Source organism: Pelophylax lessonae (assembly GCF_965119305.1).
Source record: "Pelophylax lessonae genome assembly, chromosome: 6".
Taxonomy (NCBI): domain Eukaryota; kingdom Metazoa; phylum Chordata; class Amphibia; order Anura; family Ranidae; genus Pelophylax; species Pelophylax lessonae.
Window position 1 is genome coordinate 268012177 of NC_138773.1, and position 25192 is coordinate 268037368.

The window sequence follows — 25192 nt, forward strand, 5'->3', positions numbered from 1 at the left end:
TACTTACCTCTGTTTCAATAGTCTGACATCTCTTGTCAGCATCTTCTCCCCAGCTTCTTCGGGGTGCCAGGTCTTTGGCTGCCTTGATTGGCCGGCGCAGAATGACATCAGGTCCAGGGCATGCGCAGAAGTGCAGTCACCCCTGCATACAGTCACTGTGCCAGAATGGCATCCTTGCATGCAGGAACTAGAGGTGGGTCTACCTACACTGTGTGCATCAATAGAAACACTCAGCCCACTAGGCTACGATGGCAAGGCACTCTGCTTATCCTCCTCCTCCACCCTGCATTTCTTCAACCTAACAGACTGAATGGAGACTGCATTGTGTACAGTTAACACTTTCCTGTGGAGATCAGAACTCAGGGAAGCAGCACAGAGTTCAGGAGTCTGCAGGATTGAAAGTTGAAAATTCCAAGTGCTTGGGTAAGATATTTAATAGTATACTGGGGAAGTTTACTTTATTGTGCTCAATGTGCTAAGCTTAAAAATGCTAAGAGAGGAATACTACTTTAATGAAGCATTCTGGATAATAAACAAACAATGGTAATTTCGGTTATACCACCCTCTATAAATTATTACAGTTACTGAAGAGTTTCATTTGGCACCTCCACTGGTGCCTCCTTACCTCCATTTCATGTCCATGGACTGTTTTAGAATCTTGCTTTTCTCGCCTCCCATTGGCTTCTTTCAAAAGGGCTTTTAAATGCTGAACTTCTTCATTTTTACTGGAAAGGGCAGATAATAGCTTGTCCCGTTCACCTTCCATTTTCAAAAACCGGAGCTTCTCTATGTCAAGCTGCTCCTGCCAGAATATTCAAAGTTTACAGTACATTTACTAGTGTTACACTCACACATTTTATACATTTCAAAGAGGTTTTATTCTATAAACCTCACTAAAGCATACAAAAAAAAAAAAGAGGGCCAACACTAGAAATCAATTAAAAAAAAAAGTAAAGTAAAAAAAGGAAAACGTGATACAATTGAGTCTAAAGTCTAAAGATCTTGCATAGTTTTTCAAAAATTTAAAGTTCCACAAAACAGACTATGTGGTCATGCTTCATGACCTAAACATCATCCAAAAATATATTATTGCATAAAAATGATAACCATGTGCAGCATTATAAGTAAAACTACTCAGCAGTTGCGTAGTGTAATATGACAATCCACACAGAAAAATACACAATCAATCCAAAATGCAAAAAGATTATAAATAACTAAAAGTATATATAAAAAAATGCAGCATTATAAGCGAGACTACTCAACAGATTATGCAATATCACATAGATAGAAGTGAAAAGTGCCAACCTAAAGTAAAATAAACTTGACAGTGGGAGTTATTTACTAAACCTGGAGATTGCAAAATCTGGTGCAACTGCACAAAAACCAATCAGCTTCCAGGTTTTATTTTCCAAAGCTTAATTGAACAAGCTGAAGTTTAAAGCAGATTGGTTACTATGCACAGATGCACCAGATTCTGAGTGCATCAGTTTAAGTAAATCTGCCCCAGTGATCCTTATATGAGGTGTTTCAGTCCGTGAACAGTCCCAGAACAGTCCCAAACTCTTACAATGTTTAAAAGTGCTTTAGCACCTCCTTCCACCAACCAACACCGCATTCTCAATACTAAAATTAAGCGCTCACCCCTCTATAGACTTCTAAGCTATACAAGGTCTAGATGCACTTGATGTTATGGCGCTTTTCCACTGCATGGAACCGAACGGTTCGGCTCGCTTTTGCGCTTTTCCACTGCATGGTACCGCATGGTACGGTGTTGGAACAGTTCGGTACGGCCGTGCTTTTCCACTACATGGAACCGAACGGTACGGCTCGCTTAAACAGTATCACCTCGGTTGTGGTTCCAAGAGGGCCGTACCGGTACCATATCCCACAATCCTTTGCATGCAGCATTGACTGTCACTACTAGCCACTGATTGGTCAGAGAATCGTTTTTATCCCACCCACTTACTATTAGTGGAAAAGCAAACTGTACCAATCCGTACCGAACCGTTCCAACACCGTACCATGCGGTACCATGCAGTGGAAAACCAAACCGAGCCAAGCAGGGCCAAACAGGGCCGAGTGGAGCCGAGCCAGTACTTGCAGTGGGAAAGTGCCATTAGAGAACCTCCAGCCATTTCCAGGGACTCCTGCTTTCAGCAAAATAGAAGGATGCTTCTATTCCTCAAGCTTGCACTAATACCTCCTCAGAGACAAGAAAAAAAAGAGGTCTAGTGCTCTCAGTTTAAAAATGTTATAATAAACATATGTTAAATCAGGGTACTCACATAAAAGAACACAATGTATTGCTTTGTATGTAACCCAGCAGTAGGTTGTTTACAATCCCGGTCTGGCATCCACTAACATACTGTAAACCAGTGTGTACCGATCTATCGCTCTACGTTATGACGTCATACAACAGAACTCGACTTTACACGTTACAGCCAAAGAGGCAGCACTTTATTACAGGTTAAGCCTAGAAAATTGCAATTACTGAGCAAATGATATCACCTGTGATGAATTTCAGTTTTCTTGCAAACCTGGCCTGTTAGTGTGCCCTGAGGACCGGAGTTGAGAAACACTGGACTACAGAATCAGTAATGAAGTCCAGGGTAGTGGCTTGTATTTTCTGCAGAGGACACTCGTTGCCTCGCTTCTTCTATTTCCTCCACTATATGGGCAGCCATGGCACCCATACAATATGTCCATGAGATCACAGTTCAGTGTTATATCTGAGTTTGATGAAGACTCTGAGAATGCATGGGAGTAGAGAGGCATTGTCTGTATAGTATATATGTAAATCCACTCGCGCCTCTGGATTATAATTTCTAGGACGGTAAACCGCAAGTTCAAATACTATAATAATTATTATGTATATGCAAATTGGGTATGTAAAAACTGCGCTAACCTCTGGTTAAGTGGGTTGTACAACTCCACTGCTGTAATGTGTTTATACTCTAGTGTATTTGTGCAGTGTGTATGTAAATTATATACAAATTATAAAAATATCCCAGGAACAGTTTACACCATATATGTCACCATCAATGAGTGCAAGTGTTTACCTTAATATGTTAATATCTTACATAAAGTGCATAATAAGTGCTGGCTAACAAATATAATATAAAAATAATGTGCAATAACATATATATTGTGCAAAAATGCTTATGGAAAAAAACCCAAGACTGTGACGTCAGAGGTTTATATACAGTCCATCCTGCTGTGCTGTAAAGAAAGTGCAATTGTGCAATACAGTCCTCTTCGTGCCAAATAAAGTGCTGATGCAGTAGTGGTGTGACCCTCCACGTCACCTCGGGTGCCCAGTGGTAAGAAAACTCACTTACCAGATTCCGTGGATTGCTGTTGGCGTACGCCAGCAAGAATCAATCTACGCTTGGTTTTGTATACCCCGGGTTCCTCATATGTGGATGTAGGTCCTACGGATGGTGGCTCAAAATGTGAAAGAAAAAAGGCTCCTTATCGTGTAGAGGGTTAAAAACTCCTTTTATTTTAAAAAACTCTGCACACGAACATCATGTTAGAAAAGCCACTCTTCACACAAAAAACATTAAAAAGCCACTCCAAATAGTCCACTCGTGACCAAAAATAACATAATAGGTCTATAAAATCTATAAAATATCCGCTCGTACCCTTTACAGCCTTGTATCAGCCTTGTGGCTGCCTTCCAGGGTCTGTAGGTGAAGCTCGGCTGAGACGCCGTACTCGGAAGTGGGAACTTGGCGTGCGGATCACCGATGGGCTCAGAGCGAGGCGGCGTGCGTATCAACGACGCATTTCGTCAGAGATGTGACGTCTTCGGAAATCAGGTTCACTCATGCTATGCAGGTTCCAGTGAGACTGGTTTAAGTTCCAAGATTTGCTTTCTTTCCTTTCAATGAATCTACTTCTCCTCGGCTGGCATATCCTATGTCCTGTTATGCTCATCCACCTATGATCCTTGGTGAGCGGCGTGCCTGCAAAGGTTACTGCTTCCATCTGCCTGTCTCTGATACCTTGTGGGCTGCATGACCTCACTGTCCATGCTGGGGACCCCCATAACACATGCTGCAACATTTGAACTCATTATCTGGTCAATTCATTTATACATATATTCCACCTACACCCCCTGAAGACTGTTTTACAGTTGAAACGCGTTGGAAACTATTGTTGGTTATATAAATAATAAAGTTCATACATGCCATGATATTTCTACTCCTAATTAGAAGAAACAAGCAAAAGACTAGTAGTCATGCTGTCTAGACAAGAGGAATTTTAGTCTTATTGTTTAATAAACATGTTCTTACTTTTAGGGTCCTTTCACACGGCCGCTCCGTGTGTCCGCAAATCATCCTATTTTTTTGCGGATGATTTGCGGACATAATGTAAGTGAATGGCACTGCGGATGTCAGCGGAATACCATCCGCTGACATCCGATTTTCCTCCTTTCAGTTCTGTTCCGTTTTTTGGAATGGAACAGAACCCTATTTTTTCATCCGTGTAAAAAACGGAAAGGAAGGAAAATCGGATGTCAGCGGTGTCATCCGCTGACATGCGCAATGCCATATACTTACATTATGTCCGCATATCATCCGCAAACGGATGGGATGATATGCGGGCACACGGAGCGGATGACACAAATGTCATCCGCTCCATGAAAAAAAAAAGTCCCGCAGCGGAGCGGCCATGTGAAAGAAGCCTTGGATTACTAAATTCATGTGTTTATGTAAATTTTGGCTGCAATAAAGTCCCATGGGAGATGCGCATGTTCTATGATTTGGAGGAAGAACCAATTGGTGAGAAAGCACTGGGTAGAGGTGAAGATGTTAGCTCTGCCACTGTGATACATGTTTTATTATGTTAAGGCCCCTTTCACACTTGTGCGACTTGTCCTGCGATTTGGGACTGAAAAGTCACATGACAAGTCATACTCCATGATTTCCAATGAGTACCGTTCTTATCTGTACGACTTCCAAGTCACAACGACTTCAAAGTTGTCACTGCACTACTTTGGGCCGATTTTAATGCGTTTTGAGGTCCATAGACTTAGGCAGTGCCTCAAGTCCAGTCAAAATTGCGTTACAATCGCGGCAAAAGAATCATGCCAAAATCGTGGTAAAATCGCATGACTTTTAGGTCGCACAAGTGTGAAAGGGGCCTAAATCATCCTTAGGATTGTATATCAGCCCTACCAATTTCCTTTTTTTTTTTTTTTTTTTTTTCTTGTATTGTATTGAAGACAATATTTAATCAGTTTTCTGTAGGTCACCAGTGACCTACTCAAAGTTATTTATCTTTTTTTTTTTTTAAAGGGAGAATCTTATATGCTCAGAATTGGTCTTTTTTTTACTACCATCAATGGTTTAAAAAAATATTTGGGGTTTGTTTCACTGTCTTCAGAAACCTGTTTTACCAACCTGATTTCCTTTGTGCAGCTTTTGTTGTTTTATTTTGATCTCTTAAATGATGGAGGTTTCTTTGGTTTAATATTTTTGAAATGTAATTTTCTCATTATTCATGGCTTTTTCTCAAACCACTAGAAAGAAGCCCATATACCTTGTTTTGATCCTTTTTAAAAATATTGCCCTTGGGAATGAATTATGTAATGTGTTTATGTGAAACCCTCCCATTTCTGTTCTGTGTTCGTTGATAGTAATATTTGCTTCCAATATATGTTTTGGAGAGCAGCTGTAAGCATTGGGAAACTGCCTAAAGTTAGGTGTTTCTTGTTTACAACTTAGATTACATGAAATCAAATTGTGGTCCGGGTTTCGCAAAATCATTTGTAAAACACAACAGATGAACAGTTTCTTAGTGCCCACAGGGCTGGTACATCCTGGGTACCTATAAGAGCAGCTGATTTTTTATTTGCTGCACTATCAGCAAAACAAAAAATGAAGATTATGGTGCCTCATTCATCAATGTAGGCAAGGGCAGTATAAAATGCAATTCTACTGCTGTTCCTATGAACTCCCTACACTTTGGAAAATCCCAGATGACAGTATTATCTGGAAATCATAAGATAGCGTGCAATAAATACCTGGAATTAAATTTCCATATTAAAAATGCCAATATGCTAAGTTTCAGTTCTGTGCAAAAATAACCTGACCAGGAACTGTGACTACACTAAATACAAAGGCTGGTACTTAAATTCTGAAGTTGGGAAGTGTAACATAGGGCTGAATAAAGTGAACCTGTAGATTATATATTAAAGGCAAAAACAACAGTATGTTACCCAACTATATATCTCTACTCCTCACTTCACTCCTTCAGTCTCCACTCTCATTACTTACTGACATACCAGCATGGGTGTCACACTACTGCCTCAAACTAAATCTTTCTAAAACTGTGCTCATAATATTCCCCCTTGCCCCACTGACTTTTCCATCAAGACCAAAATTACAACTATCAGTTCCATCTCTAATTCTGGGGTGCTAGGTGTAAACCTGGACTATGAGCTGTCCTTTCAGCCCCAAATCCACTTACTGTCCAAAAACTTGTAGACTTCAACTCCGTAACATCTCCAAAAGTTGCAGCTTCTTAACCAATGAAACCACCAAGCTAATCATTCACTCCCTAGTTATCTTTTGCTTTGACTACTGCAACTCAGGGGTATGTGAGATGATTACAGCCACACACACCTACACAGGTTGAACTGGATAGACTATTGTCTTTATTCAACCTCACCTACTATGTAACTATGTAACTCCCTTCTCATAGACCTGGCACTTCACAGGCTACCCTCCTTCAGACCATCATGAATACTGCTGCTAGACTCAACAACCTTCTCAACCGCTCACTAGCCTACACCTTTCTACCAATCCCTCCACTGGCTTTAAATTGCCCAATGAGCAAAATTCTAATACTAACAAAACCATACAAAGTCATTCACAACTCTTCCCCAAGCTACATTACCAATCTTGTCTCAATATAACACCCACACTTCATCTCTGCTCCTCTCAAGACCTCCTGCTCCTCTCCCATCCTCTAGGAGTCCCTACCACAATTTGTCCAGCTATCTCTACATATTTAGACGATCTCTGAAAACTCATCTCTGCAGGTAAACCCATCTCACCTCCACCTAACAAATTACCTTTTAAGTCTTCCATCAGCTCATCCCTCACAGGTACTACCTTTTGAACCACTTTTCATTCTATATTAGATTGTAAGCTGACATAAGCAGAGTCCTCCTTGCTCTCTTGTATTGTAAGTGCACGGTCTGCCTTCCAATTTCAATATTTTTTTTTTTATTACATTTTTAATTAGTCAAAGATCAGCAATTCAAGTATAAACTACATCTCTCAGATACAAAAAAAGGCACATGAGTCATCCACAACAAGTTAAGAACAAGTGTCAAAAATAGTTATGTAAAATATACCAGTATAACTACAAAAAATGTTTGATCAATTTTCACCAGACGAAATTATGCTTATCGTAGGGGTTTCAGGTGGATGTATAAACTCAACAATCAATAACCATGAAAATATTGGAAGTTTTGCTTCCTTATGTGGATCTGAATAGGCACAGTTAGCATCCGTTTCAAAGATAAAAAAACATCTTGTAGGCCTATTCAGAATATCTGAGAGCATAACATAGCCAACAAGTAAAGAGAAGAAGAGAGAAAGTGTTGCCAGCGTTGGTAAGGAAAGTAAAGAGGGCCACCTACTAGGTAAATCTATTTTTTGCCTTGAATGTTTAAAATACAGGCCCTTAAACAATATATAGCAGTAAGACTGGAGAAGGGAGAGCTTGAAGTTCATCCATACCTCCTCTATTCACATAATGAATTTTTTTCATGGAATGCAAGGCCTTTTCAGAATTAATTAAAATGCCAAGCGAGGAACCCACTGTATACTGCAGCCAGAACTACAAGTCCCTGACTCAGAGCAAATACGCATGTAATGACTACTTCCCTTTTCTGACTTGCCTGTCCTGAGATTCCAAATAATGAAGCCAGTGGATCAGCATATTAGCCAGGCAACAGAGATGGTTAGCAGGACACAAATGACAAACAAACACAGGATATTTCACTTCATTTTTTACAGAAACATAACTAACGTAGCCCATTGTGGGACCTCCCGATTCTATGCATTTCACCCAGTGACCAGTGAAACACTTTGGAAGGGAGGTCCCAGATGGGAGTTTGTTGTTCAGGTCTCTGGAACAATAAAGTTTTATTGAAGGCAGGAATACTATATGTGCAGCCAATTCTTCATTCTTCATTTGTGGACTTTGCTATAGGGAGTGTTAGAGAGCCCTAACTCAGTGTTTGCACCTGAGAGCCTGAAGCCAGAGACATTAAGGAGGCCTACGAGCAGTTAATTTCGGTTGTTTGAAAAAGGCCGGCAATAAAGAACCCCTAGACTGTTCGAATTTTACTGATTTCTAATGAATCAGTCCGACATTTGAGCCAAGGGTGGCCCTGCACCACCACCCAGTCTGGCAAAAGCCGATTTAAAGGGCCCTACCCCATCTAAGTAGCTGTGGGCCAGATAAAATCTTTTAGTGGGCCAAAAGTGGCCCGTACTTTGGAGACCCCTTTGGAGAGGATGCAGGGCAGAGAAACACTATCAATGCTATCAAGTGATTTTTTTTTCACAAGAATAAACAAAACGTATGTGAAATCAATGTAGAGATCTTTTTACTGTAGCCCCGGCCAGTGCTGAATGTCCAAAAAAGCAACCCTATCTGGCTACATCTAAAATCTTGTGAAATTCCATACAAGTAATATTGTTGCAGCTTTACCTCAAAGTAGTAAATCAGTAAGCCAAATAAACTACACGACTGTCTGTCTGTGTAATATTTATTCTTGCTGACACAGAGACACTTCTTCTTTGAAACAGTTGTTTCCTGTTCCGTATCTTTGAAAGTGACCATGTAAATTCCCCAATTCATGCAAACAGCCCATATAAACTGGCACAATACAGAATCATCTGAGGTCACCTCTTACAGTTCTCTCTTCCATAATTAGCTTACTGTGCAATGTGTATGCAATGTAGTTCCCTTAAAGTGAACAGAGCTGAAGTGCAGGAATCTTGTAGTACTTGTATGTAACCTGTGTTAGGCTTCACATTTATGACTTTTTTTCCTTCACTGCCTGACTAGATTCAGGCCCAGGTTATACAGGGGACCTCAACTTCTGTCCAAGTCTAAATTAAATCCTGCACATCTTTGTGCCAAGCCCTCTCCCTATCCATTAAAATGTAAAATTCCAGATCATCATTGGGTAGTAGAGTTTTTACCATTCAACATTTGGATAAAAAGTAGCAGGCCTATCTCTGGGAAGGGGATTTGCACTTAATATTGACATGGGTGTAAAATGAGGCCTATAAATAGCCTGAGCCTAGAACCCAACAGGATTCCACAAGAAAAAATAGATTTTACAAGTTTCTGCAGCCACTGCAAGGTGTCTGCCCTTCAGCGATGTTGCTAGCTTGAGTTAGATTCACTTTAAAATATATTAAAAAAATTAGGACTTCGAGGAGTCCTTTTGCAGACTACTCTGGACAGATTGTTGCTTCAACTGGAGCATGCGGGGCTGATTTCCTTATATTATAATACTTTAGTGCAGCAAAAACCTACCCAATTACAGACTTTGAAAAATCAATGGATGTCAGATATCCTAGATCTTTCTGATGAAAACTGGGAAGAACTTCTTAATACTTATTTAGTCACCACTATCTTAGCTAGAGACAGAATGGTACAGTTACCTATTTTTCATAGAATTTATTATAATCCACTTCAGCTCTTCCGGATGCGTAAAAGGGACAACCCTGTATGTCATAAATGTCCCAAAAGTACAGGTGATTTGCTTCACATGCTACGGCATTGTGAAAAAATATGACCATTTTGGTCCAAGGTAACTCACTTTTTAGTTACAAATTTTAGGCTACCTAACATGTGTAGTCCAAAGTGGTGTCTACTAAGGCTGTTGGAAGAAATTGATTTAAGCTCCTACCAAAAACAATTCCTACGCTTTCTACGGTTTTATGCTAGGAAAACGGGAGTGCTGCAATGGATATATTCCACAGTAATCAGTGGAAGACTCTGATCAATCAGGTGCTACTAACATATAAGCTTACCTACGAGGCCAGGGGATGTCCTAACAAGTTTGAGAAAATTTGGGGTCCTTGGATAGAACTTTCTGATACCTGCACAATACCCGAGGAGTGATTTTGGATCCTGATATATGAGAAAGGGAGTGGACTTACTGCATTCCTATGAGGACTGCATGCTTTCAGTTCTATGAATTACCCGTGTAATATGCTTCTTGACAACGGATGCTTAATGTGCAGACTTCTATGTGTAGTAGAGCTGCACGATTAATCGTATGAAAATCGCGATCTCGATTCACCCCTCCTGACGATCTAACCCTGAAATATGCGCGATTCTTTGCATAGCTGCATAGCAGAGAGAACAGCTGTGGAAAAAAAAAAAAAAAAGCCTCCCGGCAAACGGCTATCAGCAAAGTCTCCCAGTAACTATAAACAAAAATGGTTACATTGTATCTTTTCCTTCCCTCTGCCAGGGAGAAAGGAAGTTTAACCTCTTAAAGACTGGATCTTTTTCTGACATTTGTTGCTTGCAAGTTAAAATCATTTTTTTTTGCTAGAAAAGTACTTAGAACCCCCAAACATTTTATATATTTTTTTTAGCAGAGATCCTACAGAATAAAATGGCGATTGTTGTAATATTTTATGTCACACTGTATTTGCGCAGCAGTCTTTCAAACGCAATTAATAGACTTTAATGAATAAAAAAAAAAAAAACGTAACAGTAAAGTTATCCCAATTTTTTTTGTTACACAGAGAATCGTGAGAGAATCGTGATCTTTATTCCAAGCTAAAAAATCGTGATTCTCATTTTGGCCAGAATCGTGCAGCTCTAATGTGTAGGTGTTTAGGTTGGTTGTGTTTTGTTTGGTTTACAAATGTCTTACTAGGTTTACCCCTGCTTGTTTGGGGACTTTCCAAAAGATTCTTCTTTTTCAATATATTCTAAGATATAATGGACTCTTTGTGACAACTAGGAACAATGTCTATGGGCTGATACTATAGTCATATTGTGAACTATCTGTAACCTGTTTCTACTGTATTTTTTTGCTGAAAATAATAATAAGATGCAGTAAAAAAAACAAAATTATATTTTATATATATATATATTAATATATATATATATATATATATATATATATATATATATATATATATATATATATATATGTATATATATATATATATATATATATATATATATATAAAGAGGCATTTAACTTTAAGGGCAACTCCAATAGCTAAATAAACAGATGGTGACACATATTTGGAAACTTTTAATCTAACCAACCCCATCCACATCTCTACCCCGTCTTATACAAGCTTTTAAGGAATATGGAAAAACTATCAAACCAAAAAAATGGATTTTTGTAAAATCTTACCGTAAAATCCTTTTCTCTTAGCTCATTGACAGACGTAGTCCTCGGTGATTCAACACCCTCGGGTTATGCTGCCCTCTACAGGAGTAGGACTAGACAGGAAAGAAAACGTTCTGGCCACACCCTAGGGGCAGTCCCAGAGGGTATATCCTCTCACTTCCTGCTCTAGCAAATCAGTTATGTCACAAAGCAGTGTTTAGAGAATTTAACCCAACCCAACTCAAAAACAGAGGGGCGGGTACTACGTCTGTCAATGAGCTAAGAGAAAAGGATTTTACGGTAAGATTTTACAAAAATCCATTTTTCTCTATCGCTCATTGACAGACGTAGTCCTCGGTGATTCAACACCCTCGGGACGTCCCAAAGCAGTACCATAAATGAGGGGTGGGAAAATGGAAATCAAATCCAATCTAGAAGGCCCAACCGATGCCAACTAGAAGTTTACAATGCTCATCCTCAATGATGAGACTCAACAGAAATTTTTCAACAGAAAAAAAAAAACCCCCGAGGTAGACCCCCGGTCTCCTCAAATTGCGGCCTGCAAAACCTTGCGGCCAAATGAGGCATCCGCCGATGCCATCACATCAATCTTATAAAATTTTGTAACGGTATGTACCGACGACCAAGTGGCCGCCTTACATACCTGGACCACTGACGCCTGATGGCGATAGGCCCAGGAAGTACTGAGCGCTCGAGTGAAGTGCGCCCTAACAGGGAACGGAGGATTCCGACCCTTAATAGAATAAGCCTGTAACACCGTGTGACTGATCCATGTAGATATGGTCGCGGCAGACACAGGCAACCCCCTTCAAGGGCTATCCGTGATCACAAAAAGTGAGTCCGTCTTACGAAAACCACTTTAGGAAGGAAGGATGGATTCGGAAGAAGAACCACCTTATCCCTATGAACCACCAGATCTGGGGAACGACAGGATAATGCAGCCAGTTCTGACACCCTGCGTACAGAAGTAATGGCCACCAAGAAGGCCACCTTCTGGGATAATGTAAGCAAGGGAATCTCCCTAATATCTTCAAAGAGAAGTTTCTGAAGAACCGACCACACTAAATTAAGATCCCAGGCGGTAAGGGTGCGCGCACTGGCGGAGCCAGATGTCGCACCCCCTGGATGAAATTCCGCACCAAGGAATGATTAGCCAAAGGTTTCTTGAAAGAAGATTGTGAACGCCGAAAACCTGACCCTTAATCGTGCTCAAGGATAGTTTCTGCTCAACCCCTTGTTGCAGACAGACCAAAATTCGGGTCACCGAATAGGTATGTGGGGGAAATCCAATAGATTCACACCATGCAATATAAGACTTCCATGTGCTGGAAGTCGCTTTCCTTGCTTTAACTGGAGGTAGGAATAACTGAAGCTGACACTCCCTTGTCCTTCAGTACCTGGGTCTCAATGGCCAGGCCATTAAGCCAGCGACTGTAAAGCAAGATGGAAGATCGGTCCCTGAGACCGCAAATCCTCCCTGAGAGGAAGTCTCCAAGGAGCGTCCGCGACTAGCCTCACCAAGTCGGCGTACCAGGCTCGACGAGGTCAGTCCGGAATTTCCAGAATAACTGGAATTCCCTCCACCTCTATCCTGCGAAGAAGTTCCCGCAGCAACTTGAGAGGATGGAAGGCATGCCATAGCTGATACTGCCCCCACGGGGCGATCAGCGTTTCTGCTGCGTCCGCTAGAGGATCGCGGCGCGAGCTACAAACCTCCGCACCTTCCTGTTAAGCCAAGGTGCCAACAGATCCACATCCGGGATGTCCCAATGAAGGGACAGCTAGTGAAAAACCTCTGGATGAAGAGGCCATATGCGATTGGATCCGAATCGGGCTGCTCTAGAGCTGCTCGATCCAGTAAATCAGACAAAATCTGATCGCTCTCAGTTCCGATACCCTTATTGGTAATCTGGATACTATCGGAAGAAATGACTTCCCCTGGTTGAGCATCGGAGGCTTCCTGGTCCGCTCGCTCAACCGGATCCGATTGTCCAGGGAATCGGAATTCTGATTCCATTAAAAAAAGAATCTCCTTCAGGAGAATTCGGGTATGAGACTGGGTATACGGTACTGCCTCTAAGAAGGCCACCATCAGTCCCAGCCAATTGACGGACAGCAACATCCGAATCGTTGACTGAACCTTCTGGAGTTTCTCCGCAAGGAGAAACTCTCTTGCCCAGGATGTATCCAACCTTAGGCCCAGATAGTTCAGTCTCCTGGTGGGAACCAGGGATGATCTTTGGGAAAGCGAAAAAACGCTGATGTCCTGCGATGATGGGGATATAAAGATAGGCATCCTATATGTCTATGGACGCCAGGAAATCCCCCTGATGCAGGGAGGCCACCACTGTACGGATGGACTCTATTTCTTCCCAAGTCCAGATTTGGACGCACCTTGCCCTCTTTCCTGGGCATTGTGAATAGGTTCGAATAGAACCCCTGAAACCTTTCAATGTTAGAAGGGAAGAATCGCACCGGTGGAAGTGATCGAAACTCGATCCTGTGTCCTCCAGAAACCGGTGAAGACATCCCCCCCACCCCAGAGATGGGTAGGGGCGCATCAGGCTATATTCTTCAGGCTTGGCTGAGCTGGACTCTTTGTTTAGCCGACCAGCGCCCTTTGAAACCCCTCTAAAGGGGCTTTGGAGGGTTTCGCCTTATCGCCCGCCCTCGCGGAATGAACAACTCTTTATGAGCAGAAAAGGAAGGTCCTCGTTAGTTACGAGGTCTTTTTATCCTAACAGTCTGTGGCAAGACAGCAGGTGGCACCGTCTATCCTATAAAGAGGAATTCCTCAAACGGATAGCACCTAGCCATGCGTTTGGATATAACAGGGGTTCGTTTCAAAATGACCCCATTTGGGTAAAGGAAAATCCTTCGCCCTTTTGGTAGGCTAACAAGTACCAAAAAGGAATCTCAGTCTCAGCTACCTCTGCCGGTGTAACCTCAAGACTAAAGGTTTCCCGGACGGACACAACTAGTGCATCCACCACTCTTGTGCTATGGCGGAGGCAGAAACATGCTCCTCACTGCTGAGGAGATATTACCTGAGACAACAGCCCCCTAAGAGGGACCTGCAACTGCATTGACCAGCTCCGAATCCGTATCTGAAGTATCTGATAAACAATAGGGGTAGGCGGGGGTCGCTACTTGACCCCCGTCCCTGACAGGCCACCTCCAAAAAAGACTCCAAAACTGCCGATAATGCATTAAAAACAAGTGGGGTACTGGAGGGTCCTGCGGCCACCTTGAGGGGATCAGGTGGGGATACCTATGCGGCAGGGTCAATGATTATACAAGACACTTGCCAGCGACAAAAAATGACAAAGTAAAAAACTTTTTTTTTTTTTTTTGTGTCCCCCAGTCGCAACAGCGCCCCTCAGTGTTACCTGCCTTTTTGGACCCCACAGAGAGAGAGAGAGAGACCCCAAGGCTCATCCCTGATGCACAGAAGTTTTCATCAGCTTGCTCAGTGCTTGTCTTGTTACAGACAGGAAGTCTTTGGCCCCATTTCCTGGGTAAAGGAGGCGGCTCCGCCCCTTAACACGCCTGCCGGCGCCTCCCCCTGGCTCCATGAGGTGTTTGAGTCACCTCAAACATGGCCGCCCCCATGCTGGAGACACGAGGCTACACCAAAATGGCGGCCTCGTGTGAACTACCAGAAAATGGCGGCGGCCTGCACAGAATAGCGGCATGTCTGCAGAAGGATCTCGGCCTCACAACCCTTCACCCTCATGGTGGTCGGCGGTACCAGACCCTGGCGAGCCGTATGCGGTCCGTGGCCGTCGGGAGGCATCTGCTTAGCTGGAGGAATGATCTGGAATGCAGAATACATGTATAGACATCGCCCTGTGGCTACTGACAGGTAGGATACCTTATACTATCACAGTAAAGTTCTAGTACTGCCACTGACTACAATCATTTTCACATTTTTACAATTAGATTGTCAGCTCCCAAACCAAGCCTCCTGGCTTCTTGTACACAAAAATCACACTCAATTAGGGGGATCTGTGACATGTTATAGGATAGAGGGGAACCCATCCTTACCATTACAGAGAGGGGCCCGCGTTCACCACAAGACCCGTCAGGGGGAAAGGGGGAACATACTACTCACCATACCGGAACCAGGCGGGCGCCAACTCCTGACAGTACCCCTCTCCACCGAGGTAGGAGGGCTGTCGACCAATACGGACGCCGTGACTCATGGTCTTTGGCGTTTCAGCGAGACGTTTAACTCGCAGGGTCAGTCCCCGTCCAGTGGGACTATGTCGCGGCCGACCCAGCGCGGAGCTATGGCCTGCACGCGCTCGTAGGCTGAACTGGGGTGACCACTGGATCTCAACATCCAGCCCGTCGCCCAGTTCAGCTTTCTTGCTTGAAGATCTCACAGGAACACTGGAGAAAAAAAGCTGTCTAAAAAATCTTTTCTAAGAAAAAAATCCTGCCAGGACCGAAGATCCCAGCAAGGTATCTAGGTCCTTACTCCTAACTAGACAGAAAAAAACTGATTTGCTAGAGCAGGAAGTGAGAGGATATACCCTCTGGGACTGCCCCTAGGGTGTGGCCAGAACGTTTTCTTTCCTGTCTAGTCCTACTCCTGTAGAGGGCAGCATAACCCGAGGGTGTTGAATCACCGAGGACTACGTCTGTCAATGAGCGATAGAGAAAAGTAATTAAATTCGGCCACTATATACATTAACCTTTCTTCTCCCACTGTGGCGTATGTGAATGATAGATTCCCATTCACTAAAAAATGTTGGGGATTGATCTCCCTCCAGACCCAGATGACACGTATAGGTTACATATAGTTAAACAAGGCCACTTTGCCCCCCTTTCCTTCCATTTCACATATGCCTTCCAACAAGCCCCTTTCACCTGGCTTTCAGATTTTGTAAAGTCAATGCAGGAAATGAAGGGGTAAATTCTTTTTATTGATTTTAAAAAGAGTTCATAATAAAAAGGTACATAAAAAAGCACTAAATCAAAACAGCCAAAAATACCAATATGTCAAAAAGATGACAAAAAGACAGCATTGACAGGTCACACAGGTCCCTACTGCCATAAACATCCCCCCCCCACCCACTAATCTCTATTCCCCCGCCCCTCTCTGTGCAATACTATCCCTACATCAAAGATAGCATATACAATAGGAAACACAAGATCTTCAGGTCCATACCATCAAAATGAAACTCGCATACTGTATATCAATAACAACCCATGGCAATGTAAAAGCATGGAAGGAAAGTCAGAGATATATAGTCCTCAGTCTCAGGGATATTCAGATGACACCACCTATGTCCAAGGCTCACATGTTGGAGCAAACCAATCCTTCATACAGACAGACGGGGACAAAAGTGGGATTAAACATTGGTGGTGTCAGATGTATAAGTCCAACAACTCTAAACCCTTTCACGGCCTTGTAGGATGATAATGTTTTGAAACAATGGGAGCGCCACACCAGCTTGTTCCTACTGTTAAAAGATTTTTATTTTGGAACAGCCAACGCATTTCAGGGGCTCAGCAATCCCCCTTTATCAGTACTTTCAAAACTTCAACTAACCCCTCTGGGGGACCAGCAAGACCCCACAGTTGCTGGTGACCAGGCCCTAGGACCACAAACCACCTCTCCCATCGAAATACATGCGCATACGTTTTAGCGCTCCTACAACACAAAGATTGCTTGTAGGATAAGGCAGTATTCACAAATCCCTTCCAAAACTATAGTGTAGAAGCTCGTTTTTTCCAATGTAACAGGACTGCTTACGAGCATAAAACAGCAATATGCTTAGGAGGGTTCTGTGCCCCACTGTTGTGGCAATCCCCTCCACTAAGCCCAGTAGACAGACTGAGATAGATAAGAATGGAATAGCTATGACCTTCGCAAATGTTTGGGTGACCTCTATCCAAAATTGTTGGATCAATGGACAGTTCCAAAAGACATGAGAAAAATCAGCTGGGGGAAAAAAGTACACCACCAGCACTCTGCCGTAGGGGACTGATCAATTCTGGCTAACTAAAGCTGGCCATACATTTATACAATTTTATTATTCAATTTCCTTTAGATTTACCTTCAGCTATGTAGTGCAAGGGCATGCCTGATTGCATACAAATTGAAAATGTTTAGGTTAGACTTCATATATTATGGTTTTTGGTAAATCTAAAGGAAAATTGGACAATTGGACAAATGTATAATGTAGGGCCAGTCTTAACAGGCATGAAATAGATGCTGTAAAGAAATTTTTAACAGATCAGACGATTCCTGGCAGACACCAGATGCTGAAATGGATAATCCCACATATTGTCCAAGTCATCCACTCTTAAATCAGGGACATCAACCACCCATTTCTCCCTGAAAACGCTCAATTGAAGGAAGTCTGGCCACAAACAGTTCTTTTTATACTTTAGACCAGTGATTTACCAAGGAAACTGCTCATAATTAACCTTTCTAGTGAGAAGGGCTGAGAGTGAGGAAGCCAAACTGACATAAAGGTGTGATGTAATTGTAGCTATTTGGAAGAGCAAATTAAACCCTTTAATTTAATCGGACAAAAATGTGTGCAATCTTTTTTATCCCCCTGGTGGCCCAAAGAGATGGATCTGGCAAGGCCATAGAATGTAAAAAACGAGGGTTAAGCTACAGTGGGGAGTAGGGTGAACCTTTAGCTCCCGTAGGGTGTAGGAGTTTTTGGGCTTGCCTTCATGCCTTCATTAAGATTTTCATTGAGCCAGTAATAGTATACAGAGCCTGAGGCCCCATGTGAATCAAACATTTTAAACCTTCAGACCCCCACTAGAACGACTTCTACATGGTGGCAGTTATCACTATCCTCTCCCACAAGCCAACTGAGAGCAAAGACCATCTGACCTGCCAGATAATAATTATGAAGGTCAGGTAATGCCAAACCCCTTGCTTACACATATTTAATTTACATCCCAAACTGCAAGTCAGCGGGTTTAAAGCTCAACTTCATCCACAAAATTTTTAGAGGTGTTAGGTGGGGAAGAGTTAAAAGAGTCGGACACAAACCACAATAAAAACGTGAGAGAGGTTGTCCCCCTTAGAAAATTGTATTGCTGCTTGTGTACAAGCTGGAAGAATGTCACTTAACTCTGTCTATTGGTGACCACAAAGAAAGAAGGGTGAAATGTAATGTGAACCTGTGGTCATGTAATGCGCATTCAAGTATTTCTGTTATCTTAATAAACAGTAAACAAGAGTTAAAACGAGCCCTAACTGACATCTGTAGCTGCAGGCACTGTGGTGCAATTCAACCTAAAATTTCACAGCAGCTCAATTCACTCTGCTACCCCCACTCTGATCTCCTGCCCTGAGTATACAGGAGAGATTAGAAGGCTGGAAGTCTACCAAGTCACTTCTGGGAGAAGGGATCTGGGCTGCTGAGTTTTAAATAGCTATTGGGAGCAGAGTGAGCTGAGGTCCTGAAAGCAAAAATTCCTTCTGTTGTAAACTTAAGAACAGATTGCTCCACATCGCTTGCTTACTAGGCCTCATGCACACTGGACATTTTAAAAACGCCAGTAATGTTAGCTGTAGAAAGCTGTAGAATGTTTTACAGTGTTTTTGCAGTATCGTTTTTCAGCTTTTGCTTTTTTTTTTTTTTTTTTTTTTTTATTAAGACTATACTCCCACAAATGCTTATGGCACAAAAAATGCTCATTAATGCTTAGTAGCTGTGTTTTTCTGTATTTTTTTGCTTTTTTTTAGTTAGAGCATTTTTACAGCTGAAAAACTCCTCTCAGGCTAGGTTAACACTAATGCAGTCTACCACACTGCATGTCATTTGTACAGGAATCGCAATGGTAAGAATTCAGTCCAGTGCAAATTGAGCCATAAATTATGTATGGCTCAATTTGCACTGGACCCCATACCAGTGCAAATGTGCAGGATCCTTTTGTTTGTCCGCACTGGAATCAGATCACATGGGTGCTCAGACCCATGTGATCCGATTCCATCCAATTCCATAGTTCACACTGCCTGCTATTCTGATGCGGTGCGGGAACCCACACAGGAATCGCTGTGGTTCCTGCACCGCATTAGTGTGAACCCAGCCTCAAACCCACTAGTTCTGGGGTTTTTTCCAGCCAGAAAACGCCCTTGCCAAAAAATGTTGATAACAGCCTGTGTGTATGGACAAATCCGATAACATGCTAACCACAGAAAAAAATGCCTGAAACCAAAAACAGCAGCTATAAAAATGTCCAGTGTGCATGAGGCCTTAGCAGTATGTACCTCTTCTTCACCCCCTCTCTTCCCGTTGTTTAGAAAGTTAGTTGCAGTCACGTACGTAGTATGCACGCTACAAATCTCATAGTTCATAATACATAGTCACTAATCCGTTGGGAGCAAGCAAGAGAGGGAGATGATGTTCCTACATACAGTGGGACCATGGAGAATGAATGTAACTACCCTCTAACAGGAAGTCAGATCACGGAGGCAGAGAACAATGGAAGGGACTTTTTGAGTTAAGCATACATACTTAAAATAGTTTTAATTTTTTTTTAAACCAGAGTTTAGTGCAACTTTAAAGCAAAGTTTACCCAATAAAACAAATTATTTCCACATGACACCTGGTTTTGAATGCAGAACTTTCCAGCAGTGTAATAAAGAGAATGTCCCCTTGCCTATTCAGGGGAAAGCGACAGTGTCCTTTCGCAGGCCCCCCCCCCCAATGACCCACTGATAAGTAAAGCAGTATTCAACCCAAAGCAGACAGTTAATATATTGCAGGTTACCAATTTTTAGATGCGATGCCTGCATTCATTGTTTTAGGTTTTCTTTCTTCTATTTCTATCTGGTGATCTGACCACTATGTCTGTTGCTTTTTAAAGAATAAGCTTTCCTGCAAATACAGATGCATCTCAAAAAATTTGAATATCATCAAAAAGTCTATTTATTTCAGTAATTCACTTCAAAAAGTGAAACTCAGATTATAAAGATTTATTAAACACATAATGGTATATTTTAAGCATTTCTTTCTTTTAATTTTGAGGATTATGGCTTACAGCTAGTAAGAAGCCAGAATTCAGTATCTCAGAAAATTAGATTATTACATAAGACCAATACAAAAGGATTTTTTAATACGGAAATGTTGGCTTACTGAAAAATATGTCCATATACAGCAGGGGTGTCGATTCAATTTCATCACAGGCCGTGAGCATCATGGTTGCCCTCAAAGGGCCGGTTGTATCAGTAGGACTATATTTCCAGAGCATCCCACTCTTCTTTACATCAGATGTCAAGAACCCCCCTACCATCAGAAGTCAAGAGTCCCCCCACACTCCTTTACCTTGTGCTACTGCAAACCTGGGAAGCAGAAAGTGCAGGGTCTGGAGGAGGACCAGAGGAGGGCTGGAGTCCGTTGCCGGAGTCTGCTGAATGCTGAGGTCAGGGGAGGTGGAGACAACGGGGTGCTGCACAAAGAGGCGCCGGATCTGTAGGAAGAGTTCTGCCTTCTTCTCTGCTGTAGACTGCTGAGAAGGGATGGAGGGCAATACAAGTCTCTCTGTGGCTGCAAGGAGAAATGCAGGATATGGTGGAGGAGTTCTGTTCTCCTCTCTGCTGCAGACTGCTGAGACAAGGTAAGGGTGGAAAGGAAGGTGGTGCCGCAGCTGCAGGATAAAACACAGTCGACCAACACCAGTAGATGACGTGGCTCCCCAAATCATTACTGACTGTGGAAACTTCACACTGGACTTCATGCAACTTGGATTCTGTGCCTCTCTGCTCTTCCTCCAGACTCTGGGACCTGGATTTCCAAATGCAATGCAAAACTTATGTTTATCCGAAAAGAGGACTTTGGACCACTGAGCAACAGTCCAGTCCTTTTACTTTTTAGCCCAGGTAAGACGCTTCTGACGTCTCTGATTCAGGAGTGGCTTGACACAAGGAATGCGACAGTTGTAGCCCATGTTCTGGATACGTCTGTATGTGGTGGCTCTTAAGCACTGACACCAGCCGTAGTCCACTCCTTGTGTATATCCCCCAAATTCTTGAATGGCCTTTGCTTCACAATCCTCTCAAGACTGCGGTTAATCCTTTTGCTTGTGCACCTTTTTCTACTGCACTTTTTCCTTCCACTTAACTTTCCATTAATATGCTTGGATAGAGCACTCTGTTATTAGCCAGCTTCTGTAGCAATGACATTTTGTGACTTACCCTCCTTGTGGAGGGTGTCAATGACTGTCTTCTGGACAACTGTCAAGTCAGCAGTCTTCCCCATGATTGTGTAACCCACTGAACCAGACTGAGACACCATTTAAAGGCTTAGGAAACCTTTACAGGTGTTTTGAGTTAATCAGCGGATTAGAGTGTGATACCACGAGTCTACAATATTGAACCTTTTCACAATATTCTAATTTTCTAAGATACTGAATTTTGGGTTTTTACTAGCTGTAAGCCATAATCCTCAAAACTAAAAAAAAAATGCTTGGAATATATCACTCTGTGTGTAATGGGATCTAAATAATATAGGAGTTTAACTTTTTGAATAGAATTTCTGAAATTAACTTTTTGCTGATATTTTAATTTTTGAGATGCATCTGTATATCAGTTACAGAGATGAGACAAACCATTTAACACTGCTTACAATGGTTATCTTTTATGTCAAACTTTTATCCCAAAAGGAAAAAAACTTTTGCTGTAACTGCTTATAAAACATTAGCTGAAGTTTGGCTTCAATGTGTTAGTATACCTAAAATGGTTCTAAAGGGATCACAGTTTTTTACCTTCATGCATTGATTGCATGAAGGTAAAAAACCTTTTCTGTGCAGCAGCCCCCCCAGCCCTGCCTAATACTTACCAGAGTCCCCTCTCGGTAAAGCCATGTGCATGAGTGCCTCGGCACCCTGGGGACCCTACCTACTCATTGGCTGAGACAGCAGTGGGAGTCACTGGCTCCTGCTACTGTCAATCATAGCTACTGAGCCAATGAGGAGTGAGAAGGGGCGTGGCCTAGACACGACTGTGTGTATGTGAAAAGGACATGCAGAGCGGTAGCTTGGAAGCAAGCCTGCTCGGATGCCCCCATAGCAAGCTACTTGCTCTGGGGGCACTCGGCAGGAGCTCTTGCGAGGGACCTGAGAAGTGGAACATCAGGGCTGCTCTGTGCAGGAATGTATGACATGTTTGTTATTTTGCAAAAAAAAATAAAAAAGAAACTAAGATCACTTTAAGTGCCGGTTCACACTACTCCGACTTGTCAGGCAACTTGGTCTGACAAGTCGTGCTCCATTCTGTGCAATGGGAACCGTTCTAATAGAAGCGACTCAAGTCGCTCCGACTTAGAAAAAGGTTCCTGCACTACTTTTGGCCGAAGTCGCAGCGGCTTGCATTGACTTCCATTATGTGAAGTCAGTGCAAGCCGCGCCGAAGTCGCGGTGCACGGCGACTTGTTCAAGTCGCCCTGAAGTCGTGTCGCCATAGTGTGAACCGACTCTAAATCTGTTAGTACATACAACACTCACATCCCCACCAGACTGAAAATACTGTTGCCCAAATGTGCCCCCTATACTCCTTCATGCAGAGTGAAGGCATTCTCTACAGGAGGTGTGTTACTGCCCAGATCACCAGGTGAAACAAATGCAGTTTCCACATCTAATAAATGGTAAGCTGCTATACCGTACATTACATTTTTGGTTTTGGGTTTATTACCGCTTTCTCAGTCCAATGCTTTTGCATATTATGAGCTCCACTTTTGTGACAGTGCTCCGGTCTAGCAGTCAATTGCTGCAAGTTATATCACCCTTCCCCTAGTATCCAATATGCTGGCTGTAGAGAATGGAATGGCGGAGAAGACCTAGCAAGGAGAATATCAGTGGCTTGGATCATTCTTTACAATGACCCAGAATGGGGGCAGGGTGCCTCTTTAAATAACGTACATTGTAGTCAGTATTATGTTACCTTGTAATGCTTTTCTCGTAGCATTGTCACTTTTAGCTGTTGTTGAAGCTGTTCCAGAGGCACATTAGGAGTGCTGTCATTTTTCCAACCATCTTTATTCTCTAGTTTAGGTGACTGTGGTGCATTGTGAACAGCTAAAGAAAGACAGAATCAAACGTGTCCAGATCATTCATTTCAACAATCTTCCCATAAGATTATACAGGCATTTCATTTTATAAATTATATTCCTGCAACAGCTGGTTTACACTTGCAGCTGTCATCGCTCTGAGGTTTTGCATTTCAATCCATTTCGGAGATTAAAGCCGGCCATACAAGAATCAAAATTCAGCCAATTCAGCAGGGACCGGCTAAATTTTGATCAATGTATGGGGCCAAATCGAACAACTTGTGTACAGCCAGAAAGTTTTCTGTTGATCAGTGCCACCGACGGATTAGTGTATTCTGATAGCGGGGAAGTCTCCCCACTACCAGAATGCAATAGCACAGTAGGAGGGATTCACCTATCCACATCAAGTGTGTGGATGGAGGAATCAAGTAATTTTCTTGAGTTATCTCCATCAGATCCTTCCCTGCAGCTATTACCGTTTGTACCACCTCCCCCTCCATTTACATTGGAAGCTCTATGAGCAGGGCCCTCCCATTTCTTCTCTATTCAACTGTGTTGTAGTTGCACTGTCCCCTTCTATACTGTAAAGTGTTGCACAAACCAGTTGGCACTATATAAATCCTATATAATAATATTAATTATAATTTTCCGGATAAAAATAACCAAATCATGTATGACAAGCCTTACAGCTGAGGGGGGGATGGGCACATAACAGATGTACAGCTGTTATATGTCCATACACCCTCCCCCCCCCCTCCTTCATCAAACATCCATGCCTGTCTTGAATAAATAAAACAGTAAAAACAAAACAAAAAGAAAACACATATATATATATATATATATATATATATATATATATATATATATATATATATATATAATATGGGTTTTTTTTCGTTTTTCTTTAACGGTTTTTATTTGAGAAAAAAAAACACACACTATATATATATATATATATATATATATATATATATATATATATATATATATATATATATATATATAGTGTGTTTTTTTTTTTTCAAATTTGGCTGCAAAGGTGGAAATATACTGTAAAAATTTTAGTCAATTCCATTTTTTAGTGCCTGGGAAGACCTACCTGTTGGAGGCAATGCTGGGAGTTGTGATTTCAACTGATCAACATGCTTTCTTAGGTCTTCTATCTGTTTCTTGTGCTCTCGTGTTTGTTGTTCATAAATGTCTTTCTAGAAAGGAAATAAAAATAGGTGAAATAGATGCACTAATCAAAAACATGCATTATATTTTTCTTTTATTAGGGCTCTTTCACATGGTCCGCCTCCGTAGGCGGATCCGTGCTGCTCAGCGGGGATCGATCCGCGATCCCTGCTGAGCCGGCGGATGACAGCTCCATCTCCACTTGCAGTGCGGAGAGGGAGGTGTCACAGCCCCCGCTGCTCTCTATGGGGAATCGGATGAGAGCGGACCGCCTGTCCGCTCTCATCCGATCCCATCTGATCCGATCCCCAGGGCGGATGGAAAATACGGTTTCCATCCGTCTGGATTTCACGGACAGGATCGGATGCGGATAGCAGCGGGTGTCAGCGGACATGTCACCGCTGACATCCGCTGCTCCATAGGGCTGAATGGGGCATCCGATCAGATCCGCCTAAAAAACTGACAGGTGGATCTGATCAGAACGCCCGTGTGAAAGAGCCCTTACGCACAAAACCCTGGTCCCCGCCCCTCACTCCCGCCTACATCTGTAAGATTATACATTACATCA

At 42.4% G+C, this 25192-nt stretch overlaps 1 protein-coding gene across 3 annotated transcripts in view; it reads right to left on the reverse strand.

Annotated features, from left to right (window-relative positions):
* Positions 1 to 25192, reverse strand: part of TANK (TRAF family member associated NFKB activator) — a 74090-nt gene that overhangs the window by 42120 nt on the left and 6778 nt on the right. For 2 of the 3 annotated variants that reach the window (XM_082261031.1, XM_082261029.1), the window contains exons 2-4: positions 24548 to 24653; positions 23343 to 23476; positions 626 to 802 (exon numbers count right to left, since the gene is read on the reverse strand). In XM_082261031.1, the coding sequence (XP_082117157.1) occupies positions 626 to 802; positions 23343 to 23476; positions 24548 to 24653 (417 nt within the window). The remainder of the gene's footprint in view (positions 1 to 625; positions 803 to 23342; positions 23477 to 24547; positions 24654 to 25192) is intronic. The other variant, XM_082261030.1, reaches the window with a different exon arrangement.